The sequence below is a fragment of the Bombus fervidus genome, chromosome 10 (genome assembly GCF_041682495.2).
Source record: "Bombus fervidus isolate BK054 chromosome 10, iyBomFerv1, whole genome shotgun sequence".
NCBI classification, from domain to species: domain Eukaryota; kingdom Metazoa; phylum Arthropoda; class Insecta; order Hymenoptera; family Apidae; genus Bombus; species Bombus fervidus.
Window position 1 is genome coordinate 8,295,473 of NC_091526.1, and position 19,043 is coordinate 8,314,515.

Sequence of the window (19,043 nt, forward strand, 5' to 3'; positions counted from 1 at the left end):
ATTTCCCCTTCTTCGTCGTCCCAGCGAATCAAACAAGTCGAACGACTTTTATTCACGCGTTAGACTTTTATACAATCTTCAATTCTAATTCGGCTTAAACAAATATGAGAAAAAAAAGTTAATTTTTTTCCATTCAGTGTGTACACTTATTAGCATGAATTTAATTAGACCGCCTGCTTGGTTGGCCGGGTGTGCGTCGACACATTGTATAAATACAATTATTGTTCATAAATATTCATCCACATTTAATATCGGGGCATTGTGGCGCAGAAGTTTGAGAAGAAGGCGACAGTGGAGTTTAGTTGAAGTTTTCAGAAAATCCTCTGTCCCCTCTTTACATTGATGTAATAATCTGAAATTCCTTCTACGCATAATGAAGTATACGCAGCAACTTAAATTAATGGAAACACAATAGAGGGCCGACGGAATGGTAAAATTGCTTTAATTATCGTGTCCAACGTCCAGACATTGGCGTATCGTACGCGCTTTAAAGAGAGCGACCGTTTAAAGTGCGTAAAAAATATTATTACGGTAATTGATAAAACGACGGTGAAAGAAAAAAGAAGAAAAAAAAAAAAAAGAAAAAGCACGATGTCCGCTCTAGATTCAACGAGTTCACGTTCTTCACGTTGTCAGACGATGAAAAATCCCCGGTTTTGAAACAAAGAAAGTAGCACTTTCTGCCTTCCTGTTCCTCCTCTCCTCCTTTTGCCTTCGTTTCGTCGTTTTTTAATTCACCAGTTGAAATATTTGCCCAAGGTTTCTTCCAATTATAATTAACCTCAACAATATTCATTTTCCATACTGGAACGAAGTTGTTCGTCTGCCAAGAGACGACCCTCTCGGAGATTATATTAATTAATCTATTAAGATGTACATTTTTAGCAGCGCCGTTATACCGACTCTTTCGTCTCTTCTTTTTTCCCTATGCCTCCTTGTAACTTCATACCTCTGTTCTTGAATCCTTTTCTTACTTTATTCTCATATACCACAAGAATCACAGACTTTCGTACTATTAATCAGCGTATTGGTTTATTATAGAGATATAGAGAATCTGTGCGCGAGAAGGTAAATGGTTCCCTTTTCATGCTTCGTAATATAAAGCAGTTAAAGATCGAATAAAAAGGGATACCGTGGTGTGATCTATGGCGATGTTGCGGCTCGTCTTGCAACGGATCGTTTGCAGGTAAAGCGATGGTCTGACGCGCAGAAAATATTTAATTAAAGTAAAGATCGAAAGTCCGTGACCATAGGTCAGAGCCGAACGTTGGAAAACCCTGGTGACTTTTTTTTATCGAGACCGCGTGTCACACACCCCCACACGTTATTGGTAAACTCTTTCCGGCTATTTAATTAACATGCCTCGCTCTTCGAACGCCGCTATGCCTCGAACGTTCCAAAAATGCGGCGAACTTGAAGCACGAATCCAACCAGCCGATTATTTTTTTCAATGAACCATGTACGAAACTTTTTGTTCAAGCTTAAAACACGTATGAAGCGTATCTATTTTCTTAAAAAGGAAAGGATTATTAAGGATTAATCTGGTTCGAATTGATTTTCTAATTTCTGCAGTAAGTGCGGTAATTGCAATTGATTCACATGTAAGATGTCATAAACGAATAAACGGCTAAGATCGCGATTAACATTCCATAAACGTGTCATAGATTATAGTTATCTCATACTCGTCGTCGAGTTAAACGGAAATTTGAATAATAGCGTATAGTGTGGGAATAATTGATAGCAGTAGATATTAGGTCAGAGGTGGACGATTAATGTTCGAATGCTCTGGAAGAAAGATAAAACTGTTTACGAAATTCTTTTCCCACTGAGCATTGAAAGCACGATTTTACGCGACTTTCGTGAGATCTATGAGGGACGTAAGCGCGTAACAATAACAGCTGAACGGTGGAACATGCAATTCCGTCTATGCCCCTAGCTTTTTATTTCGTCATTATAAAAGTTGGAACGAAGTCTCATTTCTTCTGTTACTTTTTTACGAACGGATGCAATATTTCCGAAACTTTTAACGCCTTCCGTCGCAAAGCAAATCCGGACTCGCCCGAGGCAATTTTACGACAAAAACATCCATTAAACGTCCACTTCATTAATGGTTGAATACATTAAGCATCGTGTCTCATATTTTAATAGAGACATTCGAACATATTAGCAAATATTTCTCTTGAAATTTCGCACTGTAATTAGACCTTTTGTTTCGGATATTTTTTTCTATTATTATTATTATCCGAGGAAACATTCCAGAACGCATTTGGGTTTCATGAAGCGGCTTGTTCGTAAGTTATGCGGAGTATTCGGAAAATGGAGAACGTTGTCGCGTGAACAGCATGGGGTCCCATATCAGCGTGAAAAGTCTCGGTAATCCGACAATTTGTATTTATTTCCTCGGCGAAATCTTTTTTCATGGTAGTAACGATGAAAAACTTCACTCGTTACCTCGGTCTTGGTCGTTTTCTCTCCGTGAAAAAATTCTTTAAGCTAAGTACTCAAGATGAACCGTGAGTTTTATCTATCGGATTTTATCGGTATCCTAAATTTTTCTCACTCGCCGCTCTAACAAAAAAATACGAAGAAATAAGTCCAACAGTCTTGTTACTCGAAAGAACAAACCTTTCTCTAATGCAGTGAGTAAAAACGTTGAAACTCTGCACATTCCAGACTGTATTATCGACCAGTGGAGCACTTATCGGGGCTACTTGGTAACAGGGGATATATCGAAGCAGAATGGTAGGACTTTCTCATTGAAGTGTTAATTAATAATACGCCAAGTGTCCGATCGTTATAACGTAGTCATCTTATTACGAGGCCGGCGGTGTCTCATCGATTTATTCGTAACGTTCTTCAACCACTTCACCGATTTCATCCACAGAGATGCTTAAAATTGATAGATCGTATTTTTCGATGTTTTTAGCTTCGTATTTCGAAGAATGAACATTTTTCTTTCGTAAGATTCACGGTTGTTATTCGTCGATTATTTTAAACGTTTTAGATCTCTTCTACCGAATTACGGTCGCAGATACGGTTCAACTCGAGACCGAGTTATTGTTGCTTTCCAGCGTTTGCTCGTTGTGTGTTTTAGGTAATTGTAATTCGCCGCTTGTGGCAAGGCGTGACGTCGGGCCGAGCAACGCCGTGATCCTTCCAATCTACGAGGTGACGATGCTAATTGCTTCTACAAACAGACAAACAGACATGGTTTCATTTCTAAAGCGAACAGTTGCTGAAGACGATAATCTTACCTCGCTTTCTATCTCTTACCCGTTCTCTTCCGAGGAAATTTATAATTTTCCTAAACAACTTTTGTCCCTCCCGATAATCTTGCATAAATATTTATCCAGTTATGAGAAACAAAAGCAGAGTAATTTTTAGGGATAGAACATAAAGGAAGGGAACATTTTAATTTGTTAACCAAAATAAACCAAAATCGCTATTAGAAGAACCGGTAGGATCAACAAGAAAATCCGGCGAACCCTCTAACGATAAAGCGTTACGTAAACAAACCTTCCTCTTTTGTCTCTACAAGAGCTTTATCGCCATGGTGTCCTCCCATGTATTCGTCCTTACCATTTTAATGGAACGACGTGGTTACTCGTTCGTTTAAGTCGCTTCGTGTACCACGATGCATGCACTCTCCTTAAAAAATAAAAAACAATAAGAAATAACAATACAAGAAGATGATTATTGATTAAATTGAAAGAGTTGAATGAGTAGATAATTAACAAAAATCATCACTGCCCTCATACATGGTCCACGGATGCGACGTTTATACTAACCACCCATCTTTTCCCTACATGCGGGCATTCTATTATGCAATTAGAGAAAGGAGAATCAGGAAATTCTAAGGGAGCCAGGGCCTAAGCTATATCGCTATCGAACATGACAGGACACGGTCGTCCGACACACCCTTTCTTCGTTCGAATTCGTACGGGTCCGAACTACTCCAATGTACTCCTTGCTTATCTCAAAAACATCCTCCGTGTTTGTTCGATCCATACGTTCTCCAGGGAAAATATTTAACATGGTGTGACGTCGTTGAATTTTCATCGTTTGGCGCCAGTCGATCGTATTTTTCTTATTTCACCCTGTTGTCGAAGCGTTTCATCGATTGTCTAAATTTAGTACAGCTCTGTTAGCGTTAATATTTGACCGCATTATGCAGTAGATGCTCGCGATCGTGTCTCTAGCTCACGAACGACGTAGTTGAACTGGACGACCCTTGTCTATGGGGGTAGTTTGTATAACGAGTGATAGTTTAATCAGTTGCTCCGCTTCTGACATCACGTCTGCGGGTGCAAGCGAGCCCAAACTTCCTTGAAATTCAATGTTTGTCAAGGGCAAGGACCTGTTCTTATCTATGTCCCTGGCTTCTAGACTAGGCTGTAGGTTAACCAGCTAGTCGAACAACTTTCCATCACGCCGGTCCTCTTCTTCTTTCGTCATCAGGAAAATTTGTCTTATGCAAGGAGTCACGGGGACGACGTATGAATCACTTGGGATTCCGAGAGGTTGAATCGGTTGACCTAGTATCTGGGAAGGAGGTGGTTTCCACCCCTTTGCCTTACGTTAATTTAATAGAAGGGACGCGTGCTGTCCTAAACCACCCCTTTCCTTACCCTTTCTCACTGGCTGATACGCTAACTTACAAGGGGCGGTTATCAGACGTCCTTTGCCTCCTTCCTCCCTCAACCCTTCAAGATTCCAAGTTATCTAACGTCCGAGGATCTATGCTAATATCGTCAGATTAGTCTGGGAAGTGCTCACAGATTGCAGTATTATTGAAATTTCGATATCGATTAGTCTTCTTATACCGACGTGCGACAAAACGTCCGATTTCTGTTACGACGTCTGTACAAGAAAGATATTCGTGTATACTGTTCGCGTATGGAGAGATCTTTTTTTATCAATGTTCGATCTTTCGCGGTGAACGACGCTTCCACGCCGTGGTTCTATTACGTACGAGAAACTTTTAAAAAGGTATAGTTAATTTCTGACCGAAGAGTCTAGCGAAATGGTGCCTCGCCATCGTCCGCAAAAGGGTCCGTGAAGGGAAGTAAGGACAGCAGTAAACGTAATTTGAATTTCATGGCAGTTTAACGATCTTAATTAGAAAGCCCTTGCTCATTCCAGCTCGAGGCCGTCCAGACCTGAAACCTGGAACCTCGAATCTCGAACCTCCCTCTAGACTTAACCGGGCTTACTCAAGGAGAGACGCGTTAAGCCAAGAGGGATCTTACCTCGCTGTTTATTCTCGTATTAACACCGAGTCTAAACTAGCCGAAGACAAATCGTGTACACCGTACAAGAAGAAGACACTATCGGCTGAGCTGGATTTCAGAGTAAGACGCTCGTTCGTTTTCCCTCCAATCGTTTCGTCGTCATAGAGCTAAAAGGCTTGCGCCGTGATAACTTATTATATTAGTTTGTACCCTGGATGCTGGTATTTTCAATTTTCACACTACACCGAGTATAAAATACGCTTATCCGCTTATCCAGAAAATAGCTTCGCCTCGTCATCTTCTACGCGAAATATGCCAGGTCATTGTAATTCGGAGACCACATCACACACAATGATACGGTGCATTCTTATACCTGTTTTTCATCCTTTGCCGAAAGGAATATTCGCTTGGCGTTAAGTGGTAACGATACTCCCCTCGTATTTAATTTCCTATGCCTCGCCGGAATATATCGTTTTAATATAGCGGCGCTTTTGCATCGCGAGCAAATCCTTCGGAATATCCAGTGGTCGGTCGACCGTCCGTATCCGTAGGGGGTGAATTTCGCACGAGAGTGGACGCGGTACTTGGCCGGGGGTGGACGCCGGCCAAGCCAAGGCAGAAACAGCGGAGGGTGACCGAGGGTGGTCCCTAAAAGAAACATAAATAAGACAAATAGGGGCGATCGACAATAGAAAATATCGAATGTACAGAATGCTCCATAAATCGGAGGGTGGTTGTGAACGCTAGTAGAGGACGAGAAAGAGAAGGAAGGTCGTGAAGGTGGGGGGTGGTAGAAAGTAGGGGTGGTTGCCGTTTGCTATAAGGCGAGGCGATCTTTTTATGTTCCAACGCGCTCCCTTTTGCTCCCTCAGAAATATATCTATGGCCAATATCCGCAACCATTTCCCGAGCATGTTTCCACTGCGGATTCGATATACTAGCGATGGCAAGTATAAGCCACCCGATCTTCTGTCCTTTCGTTGATAGTTTATACGTAGGTTTTCCAAGGTGAGAATATCCCAGAGTTGTTTCGCTTTATTAGACTTACCGTTGGATCAACGAATTCTCAAAGACACGTGTTTTGTCGAGAAGAAAATAATAATAATATATCGTGTACATCGACGTTGGATAATATCGCGTGTTCGAAAAGTTATCAGCTAGAGTAACGCCGTGAAAGAGAGAGAGAGAGAGAGAGAGAGAGAGATGAGCTTTACATCGTGCTCGTTATCCACGGAGGGAGGTTGTAAGACGTGGGTGGTACATATACTGAGGGTTGTAGAAGAACGAGGCGCGTGTTACGTACGAGAGGGTTTGCAAACATAACCTAACATTTGCGTAGCAGTGTCGCGTATACGCGTTCATATATTTGGCCTGTGCGAAGAAGGATGGAAAAGGGTTCGAATGAGAAAGCGTGGAGCGGTAACGCTCGGCGAATCTTGGTGGGGGTGAATTCCCAGGTTTACGTTTACAACCTTAACTACAAATTCGACAGAGTTACCGAGGCATAAGGGGGTGGATTGTATCTCGTAAGGGTGGTTAGAGCCGCGTGTAAAAGCCACCCACTCCCTACTATTCTCTGCCAGTTGTTAAGAAGTCCCTCTGGGCTAATTTCGCTTCTATCTTCGTGCTTCCGTCGTTCTTCGATGTCTTGGTTTCGCCCGTTTCAACCACTTATTGTTCTTTCGCGTCACCTACGTGTTTCGTCGAATTATTCGCTCGGCATTCGCGATACCTTTTTTTCCTCCCGCTCCTTCCCGCCCAGGTACGTTAAATCCTTTAATTAGGAAAGATTTATGGGGTTTACGCTGGCGTATAAAAAATAATATACCGAACGATAAAAATAGCCGAGCGAAATATAAATTGCGATGATTCATACAGCCAACGGTTATTTATCGCGCGGCCAAGTATATGCATTGTGCTTTGAGCCGCGCTTTCGCCTCCATGAATTATAAGTGCGGTACACACGATTATTAGAATAGCTATCTGGCCCTTTTTTTTGTATTTTTTTTTCGCTCGCGGAACTGGGATCTACATAATTTTCAATAAACTGTATTGCGCGCCTCCATAAATTCCTGCCAAACGTACCGCGCGAGCTACATCAAACAATTTCGATGAAATACACCGACAGCGCCGGGTTCTCCGCGGACGCGTCGATCCGATAAATATATTATCAAGCGTTGTATTAATTAATTAATCCTTTCTTAGCGGGATATCTTTCTTTCATAACGAGATAAAGGAATAAATGAGCGAGAACCTCGGAGAACCTCTTTCCCTTTCTCGGACCCTCTGATTCTGGGGTTCACCCTCTTTTGGCGCGGTCGAGAAAAAAAGAAAGAGTAGAGACGTGGAGTCACCCCCTACTCAGTTTTGTGGCACGCTCGGCCGACGCAATACGACAAAGCATCGAAATTATTTATAACGGTCGTTCGTTAAAGGGAAAAACTCTGGAGGCTACCCAGCGTCTATTGCGTCGGTGTGCGTGAATGAAGTCGAATTCGGTTGAAAGAGAGATAGGGAGAGGGATTCGTTAAATGCAGCGAATTCGGCAAGAGAAACGAGCCGTGCCACGTTACTAGGACTTCTCTCGTTTGGCAAAGGCTCTTATCAGTTGCAATTGCATCGCATTCGTCGATGTTGTACGAATGTACGCGACACAGTTGCGGTTACCATCCCATGCCGCAAGGGTAATATTGTCGCAACTGTTATTTATAATCCGGCTATTTACCGCGGGCAGTTGCCAGAAGAGCACAGTAAAACGAAGCATCCCTTGTGCATGTACACGTAGGTCCACGAAGTCGTGTGCGGAGTCTATATAAATTTCACCGGTGTTATATTGGCTGCTTCGTATCGTGTACATGCATTTATTATCTCTCCGGGCTCACACCTCCTCGGGAAAGTTTACTAGAAAATATGCTGCGGGGTTGCTTTGTCCGCTTATATCCACCAGTCATTTGATTTATTCGTGATAACGAGAGCTCGCTATCGCGGGTGTTTATGCTTCTGCTACCCTTTTCCCATTTTTCTTTCGACGGAGGACGCTGGGAACTGCGGAGAAAAATATTAGGAGGGTTCATCGTGGGATTATCAATTGCCGCGGCTGTGTTCTCAAATTATTAAAACGCGCGACATTCGCGTTCTTTAAACAGAGACAATTTCTGACTTGCTGGATAATTATTTGGGAATCGTAGTAGGTATATTCTTCTTGGTTGATCTACACGGGCATATACTACTAGATCTCTGACATTGACTTCTCTGTCTTTCAGGTTTTAATTCCATTTTGTTTCATGTCCGATAACAGTTGAAATTTTAATTCAGAGTTTACAATCTTAATGTAGACATTTTGCAGGGAAATTGTTCATCGTTATAGAAATGTACATCCCTTCGTCTTTTGTTTTATTTTCGTTTGTCACCTTAACGTTCTAATTATCATTAATGTCGAGTGGAATGTCTCGTTCCTTAAACCACTCTCTGACCTCCTTTGTAACCCTTCTGCCATCCTTCTTGCAGGCTCCTTTCCCAATTGTTCCCTTGGAGTTAGTAGAAGTCCGCTAGGCGCCTTATTAATGATTTGGCGCTGCGGATGTAAATAGTTCCTCGAAGATATCTCGAATGTCTCGAATTGCTAGCAGACGGATAATCTTATTTTTATCAGCCGAGCGCAAGCTTCCCTCTTACATCTTTCAAAACCGAACGATAAAATTACCAAGTTTTTAAAATGGTTTAAGTCGCTGGTAATCGACGTTTTCACGAACTTTCCAAAGTGTTTTGCGCGTTTTAACCAACAGGTTACTCGACTGTGAAGCTCGTTGTGGCGCGCAATTACGAAGTTTGTTCCAAAACAAAATTAAGAAATATAATTTAATAATTGTAGATGTCAATTACAATTGTACGATTCGAAATTTTCACTGTGAAAGCACAGTTATTGATAACGTTAGGAATCTTTCATAAATGCAGGTACTAACATCGGGATTGGCATTTACATCTTTAGGAAATACGCCACCGACCGTGCCAGCCAAGCAGCGGGGTTGGAAGCAAAAGCGACTTGTTTGGTCGTGAGGACGTTACCGAGGGTTAAAACCGTAGAGAATGAGGGTCTCTAAGTAGATCTCAAGTGGGAGATTTATACAAGCGAGCGATACAGGTTTCATTGTCATACTGTACAGGTTTGCATATACATATGATCATACAACTTTTAAACAAAAATTCTTTTGGATTTTTACCGTTTGCACTTTTTTTTTAACCGCATCGAAATATGAAAAATTTAAGAAATCTCGTAATAAATCGTATAATTATCTGAACGACGTTACGTATCGTAATACACGTTGATTTAACCAAGTTACGAGACTTTGGACATGTTGCGAAAGTCACGCGTCGAGGCAGGAGTCTAACCGTGGCGCCAAGGGACCAAGAGAAATATTAAACAGTCTTGTTTTCTCGTAAATCAGTTAGAAATTCCCCTCGGATAAGGGGACGGTGAGGGTAGCGACTTGGAGAGGTGGCTGGCAACCCCTCTGGATCTCTAATGACACCCCCTTCCCCACTTTCATAGCCGCAATTCATTCTTGAGTTGGTATTCCTGTAAAATTTTTGACTCTTTAGAATTATCGGTAAGACACGGTTTCCCTAACTGCAATTTACACACGATTTCTCATTTCGCGATGGGTTATAGTAATCCTGTTTATACGCGACGTGTTAATATCTTTACGTCAACGTTCATACGTTGTCAGTTAAACATTGACTTAAACCTAAGTTTCGAGATGAATCAGTGGTATCATTAATAGTCCATCGAAAGTGTTAGCTGTTCCACAGTATCGCCTTAGCTCGTAGTTCGTATCGAAATCCTTCGAAATCAAGTTGATCGTAGCGGTAAGTGACGTCACTAATGCTTTCTTCTACTATGCAAATGTACCCTTAGCTCTACGAATCTTAGGGTTGAGCTACATTTAAGGACGTGACTAATGCGCCGATACTTGGACCAGGTATTTACAGCGAAGATTTCATTCGTCGTTTCTACGTTTCGTGGGATTTATTGGGACGCGGTGAAAGAGGAAGAGGGAGGGAGAGCGGGGGAAGAATTGGATCGAGTACGAGTGACGAGATGACGATCAATCTCTTTTAACGGCTTCGTCGAAGTTTTGTCGAGGATTAGATCGTTCGTCGAAACAGGGGGTGGATTTGCGCCGTTTCGAACACTCGGAGGATCTTGGCGTGAGAGAAAACCACGGCTCGTTAATTTGTCATTCGTAGGATCTGTAGCGCGTTCCACGTTCCGTTCGTTCGCTAAATGTCAACTCCTTCGTTTTTCTTTGTCAACGAGTTACAATGAGAATAAAGCTGACGCTATACGCGGGGCCCCTATTGTATCTTTAATTCAGGCTGAAAATTACGTATTCTCTGGAAAACACGGTACACGAACTAGGGAGATTATTTCATGTTCGCTAATTAGGTCCTGTGCCCCTGATCATTCTAACAGCTGGAATTTGTCTTATTACGCACTTCAAAATGTAGAGAAGAAAGAACCGGAATGGACGAAGAGAGAGGAGATTCCCTTGGTATGATACTCTTGAGAGTGAAATGCTCTGCGAGACAGAGCCCCAGACATCCGGATGGCGGGCGGAAGAACAAACGTTGAAAAACGGAGCTGGACAGATGCGAGTATTATTTACCCGTTCGTGCATGTGTTCGCCCCGATGTCAGTACTCGCGGTTTCCATTGTTCGAAGACTTTTATAATTGGAGAGAGACGGTCAGCCGCATTAATGCGTCCACGAAGGGCCAGTCTGGCGAACTTTTCAATGGAATCATAATTACGTGGTCGCTAGATATTACATTTCTCTCTTCCTTTCACCGATGTCGCCGCGTCCTGGCTTCGCTTTTCTACACCACATTTTTTTGCCTACGCTTCGTTACAACTCATTTTTATAGTTGGCATTTCTTTCGATGTTTTTTTATCGCGTCGTTTTTGTTAATTCGATTAGCAATCTCTGTGCGAGCGAACGTTGAAACGCGAAACACGACGCGGCCGATTCTCTACCTTTTCAGAGAGAGACCCGACTGGGTTGGTTCGTGAAAATCTTTTGTGCGAATAAATTTAAATAATGGAAAAATTTCGCGAATGATAAATCTCGGTGCGTTATTATGAAAAAACACACGCGATACGTTATAGGAAAATGTCGGAAGTTCGAGAACTAAATGGGCCATGTTAACCGCAAGCCGCACGAAACAAGTTCGACGATGAAATAATGTATTTTGCAGTTTCGTCTTCGCGGGGGAAATCGAAATGAAGGTAAACCGGGCGCAGACTGTCTGTGAAATTTGTAGAGAAAATACGGTCTTTTCCGTTGGTCGGCTGACATTAGCGGAAATAAACCATTATGAAAATGTTCCGTAAATAGAAGCATGACCAAACGTGGTGCGGTTTTGGGGTCTCCACCTTTTGCCGTAGTGGGTTTCGACTTTCAAGAGGGTGGTGGCTCGACTGGGGGGGATTATAGAGCTTTGCCAGGATATCAATTATAACCAGAAACAGTTATTCTGTGCACCGAAACCCTTTTCCGCCCCTTTCCTACCCTTCCCTCCCTTGCACCGTTCCGACCATTCCTAATCCTCTGTAAATTATATTATTTTCACTGTTTGTTTACCGGTCTCCCTATTCTGTTCCCTTCTGCGCAGGATTTGCGGCGACTTTCCGGCTTTTGCCGCGTCCCACCCTCTCTTTACGGGACTTCGTATTAAAATCATTACTCCGAATGCCGTTTACCATAACGAGTTATCGTGCTAGGCGCCACTATATTCACCTTGCCGCAAAAATCGATCGAACGTCACGATCAAAGAAAGAAAGAAAGGGAAAAAAAGATATACATTGGACACGTTAATTGCTCCATTAGCACGGATAATTCTATCCGCACACGTGAACAAGCCCTATTTTTCTTTGGCCTGGGATATTATGCAAATACTCGTGCACTCTGTGAAAATTATGTATACCGTTCCGCTCGTGGTAACGACATTGTTCAGCGTCGCGTCAAAATCTCCGTGTCCGCCGAAAAATCTTACGGCACGTATATTTTTTTTCCACGCTACACCCTTTAACACCCTTATTTCCCCTGGTGCCGTGTTCCCGGACACGTGTAGTAGAGACCTTATTATGCAAATGTACGAGGTGAAACGGCCTGGACCTAGCTATGATCGTTCGGAGACAACCCCCGCGCGCTCCTGCGGGTGCAGTTTATACCGTGAACGAAGTGGTTAAACATAGAAGCTCGCTACAGGGAAACAGGACGCCTGTGATACACACGTGCGTTGTTTATGAACGTTTATACTCGTGCGTATTTTCTTAAATGTCGTGGCAATTGCATTCGACCAAATATTCAGATTAACCGAATTCTAAGACGAGACATCGAACATAGAACCAATATGTTAACAGTGGTTTGCGAGTAGATCGAATCGTCGATCCCCAAGGTGGACCGTGTAGGCGAGGTCTTCTGTTATCGATGTACGAAATGTACATTTGCACTTATGATCGTACGTACACGTATGTACCGCGCAACACGCAAACCAAATGTCTATGCATTCCACGAAGATCGGCTAGGACACTAAGAGAGATTGGAAGAGTGAGCGAGAGGGGTAGCATGTGCGAGTGAGAATTCGCCGCTAACCAGTCGGTGGAGGAACGGTGGGAGTGTTGTTGGGGTGATAGCGGACGGGGGTGGGTGTTTACTTTTGGTGTTGGGCAAGTAGCGCCCGGCATGCATGGTTCCCTCTGATAGCAAACACTGAGTATCGATCAGTATGACTCTGGTAAACAACTATTGTAGAGTAGTATAGTATAGAACGGGTTTTGTCCCCTTCGACCCCCTGCCGCTCCTCGCTGTCCCATTCCCTGGTACCACTGGACACCCCTTTGCTCCTCGCAACCCCTTCGTACTGTGTGCCAACCCTGCGTCCACCCATTCCCATCCTCAACAACTCCGTCGTGTACTCGCGATATGCCTGCTTACGTGTCGGACAGGGCCGTCCTAAACGAAGATTCTTTCGAAGAAACGCGTGTCGTACAAAAATATGATTTTTTTCCACTTTCGTATTTTTTAGTTTACTCGTTGGTATCCGTTGCTTCGTTTATCGACAATCGTCGTTTCATTTATAAACAAGTTATAATGTCGTTTACATTTGATTTTATGATACGATGTTATTTTGAAATTCGTGTTTGTTCCACATGCAGTGAAATAATGATAGACGCACGGTGTAAGTAGATTCGGATGTCCATAGCAAGACATCGCGCACCGTGTAAGCATCGTAGATATTCGAAAAGGGCCGAGTCGATCGATGTAAAAAGATCGTAGGAAGATCGTTTGTATTTTGACGAATTAATTATTTTTTTTACAATAACATGACTGCGGTACAGTTTGAGAAAAATTAGTAGTAAGATTGGAAATAAGTACGTCCCTGAAGCGGATGCTAATCATCTTGGCGAAGGGTGTCTGAAATTGTCGCCCCATCGCGCAATCCCCAAGCTCGACAACCCCTGCGACTCACCCTAACGGTTCGCTTAACCAAACAACCTTGATAAATTATGCAAAAATCAACAACACTACGAAATGCACCTCCCACGCAAGGTGGATAGATCGAGGGTGAAACAGCACGATCCTTCTCCTATGGTTGTTAAAAACTTTCTTTTTTGTACTTAACCAGGAAATTACACCGATACAATGATAACCAGAGACCGTAATCTTCTTAGAACACGCTCGTACTCGACCATGAACGGGGGAAATTATTATAAACCTTAATCCTCTTCATCGTTACTTTTTCGATACAGTGGCTTAATTTCAATAAGCAATTTATCCAAACGTTCTCACCGAGAATGATAATGCGGCTTTTTAACATATATGCGGCATTGCGTACGATTAATAAATGCATAGCAATTAGAGTGCAATAATTCGATGAAATTTATTGCGGCCGATATAATTTTATCAGAAATTTTCACCGAATGTAGTTTTATTACTGTGTGAATGAACCACATTAACCGTTTATGCCGCTGTGCATCGACGTGAACGATGTGTGACCCATGAAATCCGCGAGCCAATAAATGAATATAGCCCACGCGTGAGAATAAAATCCGTCGCTAAACTGTGCAACAGGTGTTAGAGGTTATTGACAATCTTTTCATCAGAATGACGGTGTTTGTGCGATATTTCGCCGAATATCGGGGCTTTTAAGCGATAACGATGTCCCTTTCCACAGGCTCCTGTTTTGTCGCATTTTCCGGATATTACTTTCCGACGGGTATTATTTTCCTGTCGATTAACGATTGATCTCTCCTCTTATTTATTAAACGCATCTCTTTCCGCTGTGTCGACCCTGTAATTACTATTGACAGCGTGAAGAAGATACATCCGATCGGACAAATCGAATTCTTACATGACAGTTTTCAATTATGAAATCGATAACGTCAGATGACGAAAGGATTTATCGAAGTGAAACAAAAATCGTGCTCTCTGTAGTATCTCGCGCTTGTATGTGCGCAACGCTTTTGCTTTTCACGCTCTCACATTGCCCGTTTCCCTCGGTATCCCTCTTTCCTCACCGCCATTGAAGGTTCTTATCAATACCGTAGCTATGCACTCGGCATTGTGCGAATGGTTTGGTTCCGTCCGTCGAGAAACAAGACGGACAACAACAACAAACAACAACAAACTAGCCAATGTAAAGTCCCCCTCCGTGCTTCCCTTCCACGACCTGTTTTCCCTACATTGTCCTCACCCCCATCATTCGCTATCGTTCCGATTATAACCATGACAGTTTCAATCTTGCATACCATACGCTCCTTTCCTCGATATGTGTCACTGTCTGGCACAACTTTTCATGATAACCTCTAATAGTATCTGCTTACTCTTTCGTTCACCATGTTCTATCCAAGTTTCTCATTCACCGTCCGTGCATTCTGTATATATCGAAATTACTCGTACCCGGAAGCAAGAGGAAGATTATTAAAATGTCAAAGAACGATCCCTTCCGCGGCAACAAGCTATGAATAAAAAAGAAAAAAAAAAAAAAAAGGAAGCGAACGCGTATATTTAGACGGGAAGAAGGGGTATTCATGCAATTTCCACGGTGTATGCACGTCGGTTTTAAATATCATGAATGAAAGGTATTACGAATTGATGATTATATCCAAGACTACGTGCATACGGCGATGATAAATTGCCCTGCGATGTGATGGTGATGAATGCATTGGAATGGCTCGTCAGCTTTAGTGTGGTCTTAGGACTAGGCCGAATCGATAACAATAACTACATCGAGCCGCATCAACTCCCGTCCATATCTTAACGCAACCTCTGCCGTGCGTGAACACGGATCAGCATCTATCTTATAAACGATATCGCGGAAACCTACACGTGCCACGATTATCTGATTATCTAATTACCGGTATCTCGGCAGTGTTGCCGCAACACGTTGCAAGTCAAGTGTTCCTTGATGCGGCACGATACAAAATTCAAGCTTCTGCACATTTTTGCGTGTCAGCGAAGTCTGGCTGTACGTTCAAATCAAAAGCGTATTTACGAAGGAGAAACTGGTAAGTGCTCGGCAGAATATCCAAGAAGACGCGGGTGACAACGGGACAAAGAGAGAGAGAGAGAGGGAGAGAGAGAGAGAGAAAGAAAGAGCGCGAGAGAAGCAAGACACGGACAAAGAAAAGAACGACAGACACGAAGGCAGAAGGAGCTACGTACAAGTAGTGAGGCTTCGCGGACGAAGCGTGTCTGACAGAAACGGGACTACAACGAGGGACGAGGAACGAGATACATCGAGATAGAAGGTGAAACGAAGAGGCAACGAAACGGCGAGGGAGGGATGGAGACAGAGGGAGGCCGTGTGAGTGCGCCGACTCAGTAGCCGCGTGTTCGGTGCGGCCGTAGGGTTTCGCGGCCAAGCGGTGCCGAGCGTCGCACAGTCGCGACGGCAGCCACCGGCGCGCGGTACCCCTTTTTCTTTAAACCACACTCTCAATTCCGCACGGTTCAGCGCACGTTTCCTGCGTCGACGACGACGACGACGAGGATAAAGACCAAGGACGTGGACGAACACGACGCTGGTCAGCTCCGATTGCGAAAGAGGGCGCCTTTCGTCGTTACCACCACCACCACCACCACCAACAACCACTACCACCACTACTACTACTACACTACTACTACTGCTACTGCTACTATTACTACTACTGATACTATTACTGCTACTATTACTACTACTACTGCTACTACTACTACCACTGCTACTGCTACTATTACACTACCACTATCATCATCCACAACCCTCCTTTCAAAAATATCACGCAGCACTTACGAGGATAACACGTGGATACACATCGCTCTTCCCTTTGGTCCGACAGATAGACAGATATCGTCGTAACCTACCGTTGTCTCGCCGCATTGTCGCGCTCGCGTCCCGGCTAGAGAAATTAAAAACCGCGACACCGAGAGAAATCGAGACATCGTCCTCCTCTCCCCAAGGAGAGAGACACGTGGCGCGGCGCACGCGGAGGTGACCAACGACGAGAAAGAGAAAGAGAGAGACAGAGAGAAGCCGTGAACCGCGAAGGCCGAAAGGGAGGAATAGATAAATAGATAAATAGACTTCTGAAGGAAGGAAAAGGAGAGAGAGCGAGGGAGAGAGAGAAGGAGAGTGGGAAGGAGAGGAACGAGAAGGTGAAAGAGAGAAAGGGGGGAGGAAGTGGACCCCGTGAGAAGGAAGAGGGGGAGGCGGAGAAAGGTAGAGAGGTGGCAGAAGGACAGAGGAGTAAGAGGGGGTGGGCGGGAGAAGACGGACAGGGAGGAAAAGTACGAATTACCAGGACGAAGATTGTGGAAGATAGAGGAGAAACGGGAAACGGGTCTTGTGTCTCCGTTTCGTTTCTTCGAAAAATACTTTTACGAAGAGAAGGACGGAGGAACAAGCGAGAACAGCCACGAGCGAGACGACGAGGAGGAAGCGGGACATGCTGGAACCACGCTGGAGACCCGTCCAGGTAGAGACTTTCTTCACCCCTGCAACACTTGTTTCGTCTTCACTGCACTGCTTCTTAATGACACTCGATGCCTGATTGACTGTCTGTCTGCCTGACTGCCTGACTGCCTGCCTGCCTGCCTGCCTGCCTACCTGTCTGCCTGTCTAGGATTAAATACAATCGTATGGTTGTATCTCAGTCACGCATTTTCTCTCTCTCTCTCTTTCTCTCTTTCTCTCTTTCTCTTTCGTTTCGTTCGTTTAAGTCCGTCTCTTTGTCTCATCATTCTCTGCCGCTTGCCTCATTCATCGTTCTTTGCGTTGCTCTTACTCAATGATGATCGCCACGTGCCATCGACGAGTCCCTTTGCACGCTGTCGTTACCCGAGACTGTTGTTCAGCTTTTTTCCAATCATTTGCATCTATCGCTTCCTTCTCTTATTGGTGTGCGTGCTGCTTTTGTTCCACCATATTTCCTCCCCTTTTTGTCCGTTGTTTCGTATTGTTTCGTTTTGTCACCGGAGAATTTAGCATCTCTGCGGAGATAGGTTGTACCGATCGGCGAACGTACATATGTATAAAGTATCTGTCTTTGGTTTAGAGATCGGTACAGGACGATATTTATCGGTAGGCACTGCAATACGATTCGGAATAAAATCGACATTTAGTACGAAAATACTTGAGATTATCGTTACATTTTTAATGACGCGCAACGCGATTTTCACTCAGCGGAATTGGGTCGCTACGAAAACAGAGTTAGCGGAAATGGGTATTTAAATATTTGGGAAAAACGATCGATATTACGAACTTATCGATTATTCCACCGAAAGACATGTAACAGGCGACCGCTGATCACGGTAATGTGCGTCATAGCGGTTCTAGTATTTCGATAAAACCAAGTTTAGGCTTATCGCGTTTTGTCGTTTTACGGTAGCCGAGCGTTTCTCGTTATAATATAGATAAATGGCTCTTTGCTTTGGGGTTTTCTGATTGATCTTACGTTGAGCGAACCGGACGATATTCGTGGAAATGACACTTTAACGATCCTGACAAGACAAATAGGTGCACCGGACAAGCAAAATGGTTGGTCAAATAAATCTCGCTACACAGTTCCAAGATTAACTACGCTCGAGTAACTAAATGCGTATCTGCCTTAGTACAGAAATCTTTCCGGCAAAACGCATTTTTCCTAAAAATAATCTTGGCAGTAATAGGCTTGCTTTGACACTGCCTGAAAATTTGAAAGATATAATACGCCGATATGAATCATCGCGTTATTAGCTCGATTATTTCAACGACTCACTATCTGCAACCTATTTCGCGTGTATAGTGCTTGGTATCGTTCCATTTCAACTGTAATTTATCGCTTTTAACGGGAAACGTATGACTCGAATCAAAGAAAAGGCAAAGGAAGAAAATAGTAAGAAAAAAGGAACAGAAAGAGAATACTATAGGAACCTAACGTTCGTTTGATTGCTCTAAAATTACAGTGGAAAGACCATCGATTAATCGTGACGCCTCAATCTCCCCTTTAAATTTATCCGACGTATCCAACGAAACATCCGAGATGGCACCTAGCTTGGTATATTCGTTTGGTAATGGTAGTTACGCTTCAATCGAAGAACGCTTCGTGTTACCTGGGAATAGGGGTGATTTTTCTCAGAAGGATATAGTCAATGGGAGTAGACGAAGCTATGGGAGGATGATGGTGTATGGGTGGTGTAGGTATGAGACTGCAGAAGTCCCGGGGTGTAGTAGGTGGAACAACGCAGAGACGGAGGCGGTCCTACCCTACTTGGGGGCGTTAAAGAAGTAG

General features: G+C 43.6%; 1 protein-coding gene across 14 annotated transcripts in view; it reads left to right on the forward strand.

Moving 5' to 3' along the window:
* Positions 1–19,043, forward strand: part of Foxp (forkhead box transcription factor P) — a 246,630-nt gene that overhangs the window by 13,694 nt on the left and 213,893 nt on the right. For 5 of the 14 annotated variants that reach the window (XM_072011551.1, XM_072011553.1, XM_072011555.1 and 2 more), the window contains exon 1: positions 16,149–17,249. The exons of 1 other annotated variant lie outside the window; for it this stretch is intronic. In XM_072011551.1, the coding sequence (XP_071867652.1) occupies positions 17,220–17,249 (30 nt within the window). In that variant the 5' untranslated portion in view covers positions 16,149–17,219. Of the gene's footprint in view, positions 1–16,147; positions 17,250–19,043 lie in introns of those variants that run through there. 8 more of the 14 variants (XM_072011557.1, XM_072011558.1, XM_072011561.1 and 5 more) reach the window with 3 other exon arrangements.